The sequence below is a fragment of the Mastigoproctus giganteus genome, chromosome 9, assembly GCF_048544385.1.
Source record: "Mastigoproctus giganteus isolate SK-2022 chromosome 9, ASM4854438v1, whole genome shotgun sequence".
Taxonomy (NCBI): domain Eukaryota; kingdom Metazoa; phylum Arthropoda; class Arachnida; order Uropygi; family Thelyphonidae; genus Mastigoproctus; species Mastigoproctus giganteus.
In genome coordinates, this window is record NC_143583.1 from 85,270,917 (window position 1) to 85,287,142 (window position 16,226).

The 16,226-nt window shown below is 39.6% G+C and overlaps 1 protein-coding gene across 1 annotated transcript in view; it reads right to left on the reverse strand.

Annotated features, from left to right (window-relative positions):
• Positions 1-324: 324 nt before the first annotated feature.
• The window catches only part of LOC150080515 (uncharacterized), a 398,298-nt gene continuing 382,396 nt past the window's right edge, over positions 325-16,226 (reverse strand). Inside the window, exons 16-17 of the mRNA XM_090381933.1 lie at positions 12,395-12,441; positions 325-1,523 (exon numbers count right to left, since the gene is read on the reverse strand). Of these exons, the coding sequence (XP_090238059.1) occupies positions 764-1,523; positions 12,395-12,441 (807 nt within the window). The 3' untranslated portion in view covers positions 325-763. The remainder of the gene's footprint in view (positions 1,524-12,394; positions 12,442-16,226) is intronic.

The following is a 16,226-nucleotide window of genomic DNA, read 5'->3' on the forward strand; positions in this document are numbered from 1 at the left end:
TAAACACCTTCACAAACTATTCAAAAGAATAGTTTAAAAGGCATATTTTCATTTGCCTAAGCAATCCACACCTATAATCTGATTTCGAGCAAGACTGAAAGATAATGAATATTAGAATTATTTTAGTGTTTTGTGTGACAGCAGAAAATAATCCTGCACTGTGCTTCCTTAAACTTCTGATATAATCAACTTTAAGCATGCTATTCATGTTTTGTATATGTTAACAATATGGTAATGTTAAATTATGAGAGCTTAAAAAATAATTTAGTCACAGAAATTTCAAAGTTGTATACAAAACAATCCATGAGCTATACAAGGTAAGAATAAATATAAAGACTGGTAGACTTTATTTCACACAACAGTAGTCAGGTGACATTAGACAACAACAAAAATTCGTGTATGTGTTCAGCTAAACAGTGATACGAGAAAACTACCTTTGTATATCTCTAGCAAATTCCCACATCTTCCGGCACTTGTATTACCACTTTCTATACTGAGTCAAAAATATAATCTGAAAAAAGGATTCATTTAAAAATGATGAGAATTTATAACTCATATTTTGCTTCATTTACTTCAACCTCTTTGTCATTAACAAAAAAAAAAAGTATGAAAGGAAAATACTTTTGTAAACTGCACTGAGTAGCTGATGCTGATGGGAAAAAATGCATATGGATGTTTCTCAGAGTCAAGTAAAAATATCCTCTTATGGTCATGTTTTGTTTACAGTACACATATGATAATCTGTTGTAATAAACAAACAGTTTCAAGAAGAGGAGCGTGAGCTGCGTGATCGTGAAACAGACCTTTTTGAGCTAACACTGCTGGAAGATGAACTACTCCTATTAGGCAAAATTTTTTTATCCTTTTTATTGGTATTTCGACCACGGTTACTGCTACTGCTAGTGCCACTGCTACTACTGTCAGAACTAGAGCTACTTCTGCTACTGCTTTTCCTGGTTCTTTTTCTTCTAACTGATCGAGATCTGGATCTGGAATGTGAATGACGATAACCACCACGCCAAGCACGACCAATTCTACCACGACTACCTCTGCTCTGACTTCTCCGTGAAAGTCTTGAGGGAGGCGGAACTCTTTCTCGGCTTCTACTATGAGGCCTTGAATAATGGCGAGATCTAATGGACCTACTACGACTACGAGTTCGTGAGTGAGAACGGCGCCTTTTCTCTGGAGATCTATTACTCCACTTTCGAACATGGTCACGGCTCCTGCTATGTGAACGAGATCGTGTCCTATGCCGTGCAGGGGACCTAGTATGACGATAGGCTGGTGATCGCTTTCGATAATTTCTTGTAGTACTTCGCTTCCTGCTTCTACTCCGGCTTCTGGATTTCCGTGGCTCTGAACAAGATCGTGATCTTGATGGATTCCTCTCATGTTTATAAACTTTGGAGGTTTTCTCTGCACTTCTGCTTCTTGAATGGCTTCTATATTTTATGTCACTTCCAATATTCTGCAATTTGTTTTCACTGTTATTCATTTCTTGAGGAGTGCAGGTTCCTTTTCTGCTAGGAAAAATAAGAATAACAAAGATTATTATATAAAAATAACAAAAATATTTGTAAAAACAAATTAAATTCTCTCTTAAGAACTTTCAGATAAATAAATCAATAAATAACTTGATAGTTCACAGACTAACAGTTACTTAGATATACTATATTTTGATTGGACCTAAACTATATTTGTTAGGATAATAACGACAAAACAATGATAAAACAGCTCTGCAATTAATTTGTGGCATCCGTGAGTATGAATAAAAGTAAATAGCCTGACAGAGCTATGGAGAAAAAGGGGAGGGTCAATTCTTTCCATAACCCATGGAATTCTGCGAGAAGTTTTTACAACAAAAATATCAAACTGCCTGAATTTTATAAATGACAACTTAATTAGGATATACCAGATTTTCAACAATTGTTAGGCTGGTAGGTTTTGATTTGTACAAAAGGACACAATTATTATTTTTTAAAATTTATTAAAACCTATATTTACAACAGAGAATATAATTACCATGAAACAATTATTGTTCATAATTAGAAACACAAATACAAACATTGGCCAAAAAATATGAACCTTTATTCAGTTCTGAATCAGGCAGCCTTTGTTTCAAATAACAGTAAGTGTGCAGTGCAGCATTTAAGATGTTTTAGTGCGTTTTGGTCTAATTTTCCCAGGAAAATATCGCACAGCTGCAACAAAGTTGAAGGAAGAGGACTTCACTGCTGAATAGCTCTCTCCAGCATATCCCACACATTCTCAACAGGATTGGGATCAGGTGAATGTGGGGGCCAGGGAAGATGATGGAAATCAGTGTCATGTTCTCCCAACTATTCTTACATCATGCACTGTTGTACTATCATCCATAAAGTGGCCATCACCTTCGGGATAAAAGTGTAACACTGCAGGGTGCAGTAGATCTGACACAAAATTCAGGTACTCCCTGGATGACATTCATGTTTCCACAGGTATCAACCGACTCAGTCCATGCCAACAAAACATTCTCCAGATCATATCATCTCCAGATTCTGGTTTTGTCCTGGCAAGGCAAGCAGGGTCCATCACTTTGTAAGGTTCTCACCACACTCTGCCTGCTATCAGTGCAAAACAAAGTGTATCATGATTTGGCTGACCACATGACCTTCTTCCATCATTCCACTATCTAATGATGACATTCTCTGCACCATTGCAAGTGGATTTTTCTGCTTTTCTCTGAAACAAGTTGCCTCCAAATAGGCAGGCAACTGCCAATACACAATTCAATTCCCTGTGCACAGTACAGGTTGAAATAGGGCAATTCTGGGCTTGGTTGAATTCAGATGTTATTTGGTGCACATTGGATGTTCTATTTTCCAGTCCTCCTCAGAGTATGACAGTCTCACTCTTGAAGTAGTTTTTCTGCCATATTTACACCCTTGAGATGTGGAAGAACCATGCTTCCCAGTCATTAAAAACCTTTGAGGTGGATGCTTTTGAGAAACCAGTCATGTCTTTTGTTTCTTGAACTGGGGCTCCTGCTAAATTTCTTGTCGTGCATCCATGACAAGACCTTTGTCAAAGTCTGATAGATCATGCATTTTCCCCATTCTGGCCGCAGATTACTGCAGTTGAACAGCCTGTGCAAATTTTATACTCAACATGTCATCAACCCATGTAAGTTTTCTTTGCATTTATTTGCATTTATTCACATTTAGTTGTATTTATTCTGTCTGCGACTGTCTTAACACAGAGGTTTTCATTTTTTGGCTAGTATATGTGTATAAATAATAAAAGAAACAATTACAATAAAAATATTACAAGAAATATAATTACAGCAAAATGCATTTTGAAAAAACTAAATTAGCAGTCTACACATGGCATTTTATTAGAGGAAACAAATGAAATATAATAAACAATAACTGGTTGCAATTAAACAACAAACAGTATAGTATTTTATTTATTTTTTTATACTGCATTGATTTTGAAAGAATATTTCGAAAATAACCAGTGAAAACATGTTTGACGAGTCTTATCATCTCTCTCTCTCTCTCTCTCTCTCTCACCAGTTACTTAAAAAAAACCCAAACAAACATATACAGTAAACTCCCATTACACAGCTATCTAACTTTTAGCATTCTTTTTAGTTATGAATTAAAAAATCCAATCAATTTTTAATGTCTATGGTGCTTCTACTTTGTCACTTGTGTGTGTGTGTGTGTGTGTGTGTGTGTGTGTGTGTGTGTGTGTGTGTGTGTGTGTGTGTGTGTGTGTGTGTGTGTATTTTTTTTTTTTAGGGAGAAATAAACCCAGATATAACTCTCTTTTTTCCTCTCGATATTTCAGGTTTTGGGAAAGGGATGACAGACTAAATTCTAGGAATCATTAATCATGGATGGGGTTTTTTTTTTTTTTTTTTTTTCACTTCACAGAATTCATTCCTGGGACAGGTGATACTTAATTCATATTTAACTCAAACTGCTAAAAGTAGATAGACCACTCTTTACAACTCAGCATCTACTGCTATTTATCATTGCATTCGCACATGGTCTTCAACTCTTTTTTTAAATTCAATATTATTTGTCCACTTCCCTTGCTGGTACAGTAATTAGCATATTTTGTATGCACATGCAACATCTTCTCCCAGTCTCAGTTCCCTGAGGAGCTGTTGTGGCCATCAACAAATTCCCCCAACTGCATCGATTATGTGCTATACGAGTGGCATCGCAAAAATGTCACACCCAAAAGTTCACTGATCCCATCCTTTCACCTAGTTGCAGGTCTTCCTTTAACAGCAGTTTTTGGAGTTGGTTTTGTTATGGTTTCTGTGGCATCGGATAATGTGGTGGTATGCCATTGCCTACCACATGGCATAAATAAATTTCATTACTGACATCATGTGAAGATTATGCAAATAAACCAACTTTTCTAAGTATAAATGTATACAAAGTTAAAAGGGATGGGGAATTTATATAAAAGTGCAAATGTCTCCCAAACAAATTATAAACAGTATGTGACTGTGCTTTCGATGGCAAATAACAATAGAACAATAAATTTATGAATTTGAAATTAACCTCACTCTAAAATAAACAAGAACTAAAACTAAATAAAATATACCAAGCAAGATTAATTAACATAACAATGTTTTTAACTTATAAACAAACTATATGTATTATTTGCTGACCAATGGAACAATATTGCTGGGGACACTTAAGTTTTTTATTATTATTTATTTTTTTTTTTTTTCTTTTAAACTTTGTCCATTTTATTAGTTATCCCAACAGTTTATATTTATGTGCCCTGGTTTTTATGCCCTATTTCAATGCAAAAATTCCAGTCAATTGATTTGTTCTCCCCCAATCAAGATGCTGCATTTCCAAGCTTTAATCCAGATCTTTGTAATTTCTTTTTATACGGAGGGATGCCTATTACTAGATGGGTTGCCCACATTTGAAACCTTTCAAGAAGTTCAAAGATCTATGATCTTCTCCATAAATGCAAGCATATAGTATGTTATTGATAACACACCATGAACCTTCCTGGCTACCTGCTTACACTGTATGCTAACATTCATGTCTGACTGTCAAAACACTGAAGTCTCTTTCCTCATTTACTTTCCTGAGCTGTACCCTACTTAGTATATCAGCTATCCTTGAATTAGCTGAAATCAAATAAAATTTGTATACTATATATACTGAGTCTGCTTTTCAATTATGAAGATCATTCTGCTCCCCTAAAGGCTCATACCTAGTACTTAGCATTAGGGCTTACATTCCAACTTAAAAATAAATAGTTATTCGTGATTCTGCCAAAGTTTCTAATGTCTTTTTAAACTGAATGGCATCACTCAAACAGGTGAATCCTTCATACGTTTAAAAAACAGGGATATTATCCAGATATTTGTTTCAAGCAATTAATCACAGAAGCTACTAGGCTTTTCATTATAACAAAAAAATATTCTTCAAAGTAAAGGCCAAAATGGATGTCAGATGAACTGATGAAACCCATGGCAGAGAAGAAAAAAACAGGAATTGAACTAGTCCAAAAATTTAAAGTGAATCAAACCCTTGTAATGCCTCATTGGTACAATTATGTAGAGCAGTGATTCCTTCAGGGAGGCTCTGCCGAGAGGTGCAGCCAGATAATATATGTGAAGCATCTTCTACAGTTCCACAAGCACAGAGGGGAGAATCTCTGATGTTTGTTTGTTTGGTTTGGTTTTATTGGCGCATTAGCTGCTAAGGCTATAATGCGCCAAGACCATGTCATTAATAAAAATTTAAACTTTCAGTGACCTAACTAGTTAGGTCACCATGTCAAAATAAATAATAACAAAAGTATAAAAGATAAATCAATGGAAAAGAACAATAAAATGTAAATATTATATGGCAGTAAAAATGTTTATTGATTTTAAAAAGCTAAAAACAGCAGACACATGGTCATTGTCAGATAAAATCTGACTGAGTGTATAAGGCTCAGCCAGATGACTAAAAACGGTAAAGTATAAATCACGTTCGTGTCTAAAACGTGGACATACGGTTAAAATGTGATTAATAGATAAAATGGTGTCGCATTGCTCGCACATAGGACAGTCATCTGCCCTCAGCAGAAAAGAATGTGTAAGATGACTGTGTCCGATGCGGAGACGAGCTAGAACAACTTCCTCCTTACGGTTCCTGCACAGACAAGACTGCCACGGTTCAATTACAGGCTTTATACAATATAATTTATTCGCAGTCTGTCTATTCCACGAGTCCTGCCATTGGGAATGTATGTTTTGATGTATTATTTGCCTGTAGTCTGTATAAGGGACTAACAGGCATCGGTTATTATTGGGAATTGCTGATTTGGCTGCGGCGTCAGCCAAATCATTTCCCCTAATCCCAATGTGGCTCGGAATCCAGCAGAAGCGGATGTCATATTCACGATCATGGAGAATGTGAATCTTCTGCTGAATGCTAGACAGAACTGGATGGGGATTATACCTCACAGATATTACAGCCTGTAACATGCTAAGAGAGTCGGAATATAAAATGAACCGTTGGTATTGGCATTTACTAATATGATCCAAGGCTAACTCTACAGCGTGCAGCTCTGCAGTAAATATGCTGCATTCAGAGGGAATCTGCTCTGAGATAGTGCTGTCTGTGAAGACAGCAGCAGATCCCACATATGATTCTGACTTCGAACCGTCTGTGTAGACTGGCGCGAAGTCGGAATATTCAGTTTGGTGTGCTGAATGGAGCTGCAGGTAGACGCATGATGGAGTGTCCGATTTTCCCCAGTTTCTAAACAACAAGTCGCATGCCGGGAAACGAGCATGCCAGGGTGGAAAGGGTTGCTTGGATGTTTGGGCAACCTTGTCTACCTTGATATTGAGTTCGTTGAGTAGCTCTTGGACACGAATACCAAAAGGACGATTGGCAGTCTTACGGGTATTGTACAAGTTTTCCCATCGTGGCTCAAAAACGAAGGGCCACGTAGGATGGTCTGGCAGGGATTTCAGTTTTAAAGCGTACTTTAAAGACAACTGCTTACGTCGAAACGATAACGGTGGTTCGTTTGCTTCGACGTATAAACTCTGGACAGGAGATGTTCGAAATGCTCCAGTAGCAATATGTATAGCCTGATGATGGACAGGATCCAGCCATCGAAGTACACTGTCCCTGGCTGAAGAATATACTTGGGACCCATAATCTAATTTGGATCGCACAAGTGCACGGTAAAGCCGTAAAAGGGTGCATCGGTCTGCACCCCAGGATAAGGAGGACAGCGAGCGTAGCATATTAAGGGCTCTTGTGCACTTTGTGCGGAGTTGGCGAATGTGATCCAAAAAGGTCAATTTTTTATCGAATATGAGTCCCAAGAATTTTGTGTTCGCTGCTACTGGAATAGCATTTTGTCCGAGCCTTAATTCAGGTTCAGGATGATTACGCTTGCGACAAAAGTGTACGCAAACGGTCTTCTCCGGCGAGAACCTGAAGACATTAGCAAGTGCCCAGGAATTCAGACTATTGATGGCTTTCTGCAGTTGTCTTTCAATAACCCTCATGTTGCATGACTGGCAAAAAATGCTAAAGTCATCAACATAGAGGGCACTGTTTACAGTTGGAGGAAGTTGTTCTGTGATGGAATTTATTTTGATGGCAAAAAGCGTGACACTTAATACTGATCCTTGTGGTACTCCCTCCTCTTGGTTAAAGGAGCGAGAGAGTGAGGATCCCACACGAACTTGGAACGATCGTTTGGCGAGAAAGTTTTGAATAAAAAAGGGGAGATGCCCTCTAAGGCCTAGGTTATGTAAATCTTTTAAAATGCCAAATCTCCAAGTTGTGTCATACGCTTTTTCCAAGTCAAAGAACACCGACACCAAGTGTTCGCGTTTTAGGAAAGCATCCCGGATGGATGCTTCCATTCTAATAAGATGGTCCAAAGTGGACCGGTTCCTTCGGAAGCCGCACTGGATGTTGGAGAGAAGGTTGTTTGATTCAAGATACCAAATTAAACGAGAATTAACCATTCTCTCCAGGATTTTGCACAGACAGCTAGTCAGAGCAATAGGACGATAATTGGTGGTGACGTTTGGATCCTTTCCTGGCTTAGGAAAGGCAAGAACGATAGCCTTTCGCCAGGAGTCCGGAAACTGCCCTTCAGTAAAGATTCTGTTATACAGAAGGAGCAGACAATCCATAGATTTTGATGAAAGATGTTTAATCATTTCATAATGGATGCCATCTGGTCCAACGGCACTTGCTTTGGAAAGAGCGAGGGCCCTTTTCAGTTCCAAAATAGTGAAATCCCCGTTGTAGGGATAAATACTCTTAGATTTAAAGCTAAGTGCCTGTTTTTCGATTTTATATTTCAGGACCAGAAACTCTGGGGAATACGAAGATGTTGCAGAGATCTTGGAGAATGTTTCCCCAAGAGAATTAGCTATTGCAGTTGGATCTGCAATAGCGCATCCATTTTAATCTAGGATTGAAGAAGGGTGGGATGTATATTTTCCCTTCATTTTCCGGATTTTATCCCAGACTACCTTAGAGTTGGTAGACTGGTTAACAGATGATGTAAAACGGATCCACGATTCCTTTTGACTCTGACGACGGATGTAACGTGCTTTGGCTCGTGCACGTTTGAAGGCTATAAGGTTGTTCGTGGTAGGATATCGGCGAAATATCCCCCACGCTTTGTTTTGAGCCTTTTTTGCTGCTGTGCATTGTGAATTCCACCAAGGTTTAGGAAATGGTGGAAACCGGGCTGATGTTTTTGGGACAGCATTAGCAGCTGCTTGGACAATATTTTCTGTGATGTACTTAACTGCATCATTGATAGGCTCTTGACTGACTGTACTAAGATCAAAATTTGCCTGGTGTTGGAAGGCAGTCCAGTCAGCCTGATCAATCTTCCACCGTGGTAACCTAAAAGGAAGACATGGTCTCCCACTGTGTAACAAGGCTATCACAGGGAAGTGATCACTACCGTATGGATTCTCCTCCACTTCCCACGTGAGTGAAGGGAGTAGAGTAGGGGAGCAGATAGAGAGATCAATGGCAGAAAAAGTACGGGTAGGCATGTGGAAAAAGGTGTTTGTTCCAGTATTTAGAAGGGAAAGGTCATTGTCATTGAGCATATGCTCTATGACTCGTCCCCTTCGATTGATGTTAGCACTACCCCACAGGGTGTTATGTCCATTAAAATCCCCAAGAAGTAAGAAAGGGGGAGGCAGCTGCGTTAGAAGATCATCAAGGTCTGCCTGGGAGATGTCAGTCCCAGGTGGCAAATATATAGAGCATACAGTTAATAAGAATCCCACTGAAAGGCGAATTGCTACAGCCTCTATGCTGGTTGTAATTAGCAAGGGCTGCACTGGGGTATGGTTACCCACAAGGATAGCCACTCCCCCATGTACAGAGCCATCCGCAATTCTATCCTTTCGGAAAACTGTGATGTTGTGCATGGTGGGATCATCATTTGCCTTTAGATATGTCTCCTGCAAGCAAAAGCAAACTGGCTCGTGCTTTTGCAGGAGGGCCTTGATGTCATCTATATTTCGCCTGAATCCACGACAATTCCATTGTAGGAATTTAGCCATTATTTTGGCTTGGTGGGTCCATCAGGCGGCTTCCGAGGTGCTGAGGGCTTACTTTTATCAGTCTTGGATTTGTCTTTTTTGGGGAAGAATGGACGCTGTCCCGTGTCCATTTCTTCCTCCGCAAAGAGTTCCAAGACTGATTCTTCGGGTACCTCCTTTTGCTCGACATCCATTTTTTCTTGGGTACTAGGGGGGACTTCCCCTTTCTTATTCTTTTCTTTCGTAATTACCTTTGTTAATTGTGGAGCATTAGGAGGTACCGATATAGGAGTGGCAGCTGATTGGTCCTTCTGTGTAGGTTTTTGCGAACTTAAGAGATACCGCGCGATAGGAGTGAAAGACTCCTTGGGAGGAATGGTCATGTCCGTCTGAGTTCCGACGGAACATCTCCCTGCTACCTTCTGGGCGTAGGTAGGTCTGTTGATATTCAGGGGTTTGACCGATTTCCTTGCCTCCTGGTATGATATATTTAGCTCTGCCTTCAGCCGTTGAATTTCTTTTTCTTCTTTCCACCTCTGGCATGCTCGTGAGTAGGCCGGATGTTCGCCCTCACAGTTAATACAGGTGGGTTTTGCGGCTGAACATGCTGTTGTTTCGTGGTCCTTTGCACCGCATCGTGCGCATGCAAGGACTCCACGGCAGGCCATTTGAGAGTGTCCATACTTCTGGCATTTAAAACACCGTAAAGGGTTCGGAACGTATGGACGCACTGAACAGTTGATATATCCAGCTTTGATCTCATCAGGAGGTTTAGGAGAGTTAAAAGTCAGGATAACGCTCCTGGTTTTAACTATTTTTCCATCCCTTCGCGCAGTGATTCTCTTGACGGCAATGACTCCCTGTGGTTTTAATTCGGAGCAGATTTCCTCCTCGGTGACGTCGAGAAGGTCCCACTCCGAAATGACACCTCTCGATGAATTGAGTGTTCTGTGTGGTGTCACCGTTATAGGGATTCCTCCGATTGATGTTACTCGGAGTAGATGTTCGGATTGCCTGTCATTTTTAGTTTCAATTAAGAGGTCACCAGAGCGGAGCCTCTTAACTGATTTGGGTGAACCTACTAACCCATCTAACCCTTTTTGGATAAAAAAGGGCGACATTTTACCAATCGGTTTTTCACCGGTTGAGTGCATAATCAGGAACCTTGGAACAGGCCCTGATGTTACTTCTGTTCGCTGCCTCTTTGTACTAATAGTACTATCTGGATCGTCGTCGATGTTTGCAGATAGGGACCGGGTTGGGGCCCCTGAAGAAATGAGTTTATCAGGATTCATAGAGTTTATTTAATTGTTCAGTGCCCGGGCTCCCCACCCACCACGGAGCCCAAAGGGACGCCCACTACCCGGCATGCAATAAATGCGCTCGGGAGTGGGACGCCAGGGCTACCCAGACACTATACCCGCACCGCCGCCAGCCTGAATCCTGTCCCTCGGACCATGAGGGTAGGGGCGTGGCATTGACACGGTTGACCCTCGCAGGCGAACCTACTAGCCGATTGATCCTAGCCGGGCCTTCCAGGACCACCCGTCTTGTCGAAGCAGGGGCCAAAGTGGTGTATTGAAGCTGGGCCCCTCAACCACCAGGATCCCCCTTTCCGAATTTCCACGGGTCGCAGCGCACGGCAAACACGCCGGATTCCATTGATGTAAGCCCGGAACCTAGGCTGTGGGCGTTGGATCCCAGTGATGCTAGTCTGGAAGTCCAGCAGCGTCACTGGGAGGTCCCCTCACCACGTACAGGTGCCCACGTCGAGGGGGAGAATCTCTGAAGCCCCATCTATGTTCTGATTTGGCACACGTAACACAATCACTCCTAAAGCGGTTTATTTTCTTTCATAAATCTCCGGGAAGGTCAAATCCTGCTACAGGTTTGTCCACTCTGTCAATAAGATGGGAGTTGGGGATCTGATTAGAATTAAGATCCCATTCTTCCTGCCGAGCAACACGGGTTGGGGTATCCTGTTCAAATAATGAAGGATCACCCAATTCGGGTGCCTGCTGTTCAGTCGTTGTGGAGGTGCATGCAGAGGTAGCTCTGTCCTGGTTTGGATATGCCGCAGCTGTTTTAACTGTCTTCAGAGATGGGGAGGGGCGATGTTTGCAAGGACTGGCAACCACTCAATTTTGGTAGGCATCATTGTGCCAGTGATGTTTCTGATAGTTTGATTTAGTTGGGTGTCAATGAGATTTGTGTGGGCAGAATTTTGTGTGGACAAATGTAGCCAGTTATAGGAGTTTAAACCCCTATAACTGGCTACAATTGTCTTTAAGGTTTTTTTTTTGTTGTTGTTTTGTGTTTTTGCCAGTAGTAATAGTTTCAGAAAAACGATGATATGTGCAGGACATTTAATATCGGTGATTTTCTATCCAACTAGATGAAAAACACCCGACTATGAATCATTTTATTCTGATTTTCTGTAAAAAAACAAACTGGATATTTGTGTCAAGCAACCTTTTCCAGAGACTGACTAATTCAGCCATAGTGAGAAGAAAGCTCAAAAATATCTCTGCCCAACCAATCCAGAGCAACTCAAACGCACGTTTGTTGAATTCGGTGCTGTTAAGATCAAAGTTCATGGGTGGCTGCAAATGTGTTGACCTGAAAAAACAGGTTAAACTGGAACAAATCACCAACAATTATAAACATTACAGCAGTCATCAATATAACCTGGATTTTTTTTTTTTTTTTTTTAAACATTAAAGTATTCAAAATGTTTTCAAGAGGCAAAATGTCATATGTAGGTAATGGATTGCAACACTCATTTTTAATAACTATATATAACAAAAATTAACCACAATATTGATAACCACTTACTTTTCTGAATCTACATGCTTTTGTTTAACTCCAGGCAACATTTCTTTCTGTAAAACATATTATTAGTTATGAAAAACCTTTTTTTTCTCCTGCTTCAAACTTGCATCAATATTAAATAAATTAAATTCCAATGGTTAAAGGGATAATGTGAACTATCTCCTACTACTGTCCTTCATACTGAAGGTTTGGTTGAGATTCACATTAACTGAATTTAAAATTAATAGAATATGTATTCAATTACTCCTCTGTCACACCTCTTTAGAAAGGAATGTGTAGCTGTCTATGAGCTCTTCCTTATTTTAAGTTCAGAATGAATTTATGTAGGTTGCTATATCTAACTCGCTTGCTCACAATACACTGAGTGATCATTGAATTATGACCATCTACCTAATACTTCATAGGTCCTCCTTTTGCCCTCAGTACAGCAGCTATCCGACGTGGCATTAATTCAACAAGATGTTGGAAGCGTTCGGGACGTATGGCCAACCAAGCTGTGTGTAATGCAGCTAGCAATGCAGGTATGGAGGCGATTGGAGTATCCAGATGCCTGATATGCCTTTCCGTAGTGTCCCACAAGTGCTCTATGGGATTGATATCGGGGGAGTACGGAGGCCAATCGATATGCTGGAAGTCAGAACTGTGTTCCTCAAACCATTCCTGCACATCAAGTGCCTGATGGCTTGGAGCATTGTCATCTTGGGAGACACCATCACCATTTGGAAAAAAGTGTAACATAGCGGGGTGTACACAGTCAGCAAGCGGTTGACAATAGCAGAGACCAGTGAAACATGTCCCACACTATACAACCGCCTCCACCGGCCTGCAACTTTGATACCATGCATGATGGATCAAGAGCCTCATGTTGTTGACGCCAAATCCATACACGACCATCCATGGCGTGGAGTAAATAACATGACTCATATGACCAGCACACCTTCTTCCAGTCTTCTAATGTCCAACGTGCATGCTCTTTGCACCAGGCGAGTCTTTTACGCCGATGAATCTTGGTTAGGAAAGGATGCCGTAGGGGTCGTCTGCTGATATAGCCCATGCATGCGATGCATGGTCATGCCAGATATTGTTACGGGTTGGCCCATGTTGTATTGGGTAGTCAACTCTTCAACAGTGCTGTGCCTGTTCACCTGTACGAGTCGGACCCGGTGCTCATCTCTAACAGGTCGCATTCAGTTTTCATAGGGGTGGTCATAATTCAGTGATCACTCAGTGTATAATGTAGGTATAAGAAAATTTCTTTCAGTGTGCTAAACATCACATTTAATAAAAATAATAATTAACATGAACAAAAATAATCTCTAACAAATTAAAACATACTACTGCATGAACTAAGGCATTGTTTTAAACCCAGTTTATTATTAATCTGCTACATTTCTAAAAGCTGGAATGGCAACTGTAAGCGGGAAGAAAGTAAGAGTTTTTAAAAGCTTGTTTTTCACTTGGCTGGATATAATCTCACACTTAAAATTTCTATGAAGAACTGTTAAAATGCCAAGTTCTTTACCTTGAGGGGTACATTTATTTGTCTTTTTTTTTTTCCTTTTTTTTTTTTGAAACTTCTTTTGGATCGTGAACTGGATTTGGACATCAGTCAGTGCTGTTCACTGGTGACTGCTTGTATTTTTCCCTAGTACTCCAAAATGATGTCAATAGCATTGATGTTAAAGTTCTTCCAAAATTCAAGAACACTTTCCTTATTGTCTGTCCCTCTCAGTAGCTGCAATCAACTTCTTAAATGTGCACCTTTAGTAACACCGAACAACAAATTTTGGGTCATATCTTGTTACAGGCATGAAAGATAAGTTTACTTTATAGATTTTGGGGTGCTAAACACAGAAATCATACTTAAAATGACAGATTGGCTCTTGTTTTTGAAAAAAAAGTAGTTTTTTACAATAATTGGCTAACATGGCACCACTCCATTTGCTTTTGTATCTTTGTTCCATCACTGCGATGTCTTGATGGAAGCACTCACCATGTTTATCCTTGAGGCTACAACAGTAGCCTTGATGCCAAAAGCTCTGCCTTATTTTTTGACAGTTCAAGATCCCTGATGAAGTCACACTTTCTGTGATCTTATGTGGTTCAGAAGGATAAAGGTCTGGACAAAATGGTGGATTCCTTGATGTAGACGGCTGCTGTACTTCTTCATGTATATCAAGTTGATGTTCGTCAGTGTATTCATCCTCAGCAGAGTGTACAGAAAAACAGTTGGGTGGTTCAAGAAGAGGTAGTACCTCACCGTGAGGAATGGGATGAATTGCAGATGGTATATTTGGGTACATCACTATCTATTTTTCCTTCACTGTCATCCCTTTTCTGATAGGAGGCACCATACAGAAGTAACAGTCTGTGATGTGATTTGTTGGCTCCCTCCACATCATGGACACTGCAAAAGGCATAAAACATCCCTTTCGATTCACCCACACATTAAGTTTTGATGAACAGGTAGGGCAGCATATGTGTGGAGCCCAGTTCTTGTCCTGGTCGCCTACTTTACACCCAAAGTAGGCCTTTTTATGGCTCAAGTTAAGGGACGCTTTCTTGAAACTAACGCAACTTCTCCACATACGTAACAGAAGCCATCCAGACTATTCACACAATTATCGGGCAATTAATCTCACATGACACAAATAGTAGGAATCACACGGAGAACAACAACCGCTAACTGAGAACAAATCACCCGGTACCTAGCCATATTCGAGGATTACTGCATTAGGGTTGAAGAAGCATTTGGGGCGACAACTTATCATGTGATGCAGAGCGGGGCGATAGTTGCCAATCACATGATAAGAGTGTGGTGGTACTGAAACTGCATTGCTGCTATGCGTTTTGCCGAGAGTCGTAGTTGATAACATAGAGTAACTCGCTAATATGAGATCCCAACTGTAATTCAAAAACAAGCACCAATTGACAGATTTTAATGTGATTTTCATATTCAGCAGCATAAAATTAGTCAAGATTTTTTCATTTTCGTAACATTTTATGTGTTGACCAGTGTTATAACAGTAAGCTTTACGTGAAATGGTGTAAGGAGTTTGGGTTAAATACACTTCAGTTTAGAAGGACCAAACTAGATCTTATATTTCTAAATGAACCAGTAAATGATGCTGTCACTAATAGTATACTTTTAATTTTAATGCCCCAATCAGAAGTGTGAGAAAGCCTAAACTAGTAATACCTAAATATGTTAGAACTAATTTTGGCAATTTCAAATATTTTACCAAAAACACTAGATCAAACAATAGCCTGGATATTTATGTATCTGAGGAATCTTAAAAAGAAAGTGAAATCACTGAAATCATAATAACAATGATAAAAAAAAATCATATCCAGCTTATTCCAAAAAAAAAAGCTTTCAAGTAAGAAATATTTCAACACTTGCAGATTGTTATATTGCCTATTAGATGGGACGGACAGATATGTGGATAATTTTTTTTGTCTGATGCTGTTTAAGTTTTCTTCTTTGTATCATCTACTACTACTAATACTATAACAAAAAATATTTATCTGTTGCTTATCTAGTAAAACTAATATTTGTAATGGGTTATTTTCCATTTAATAACAAATTATCAGTGATAATTCATTATTAAATGGAAAATCTTAAAAAATATTAAATCATCTGTTTTAGTGTTTGTAGTGTTCATTTACAGTTGAGAAGACTCACCTCTAAGATGATTTCATATTATTACCTATCATATTTTATTATATTTAAACATAAACTATGACATTTAACTCTTTACTTACTTATACAGGTATATGGAATAGCATATACATTCAGTGATCAATGAATTGTGACTACCCCATTCATAAAGGA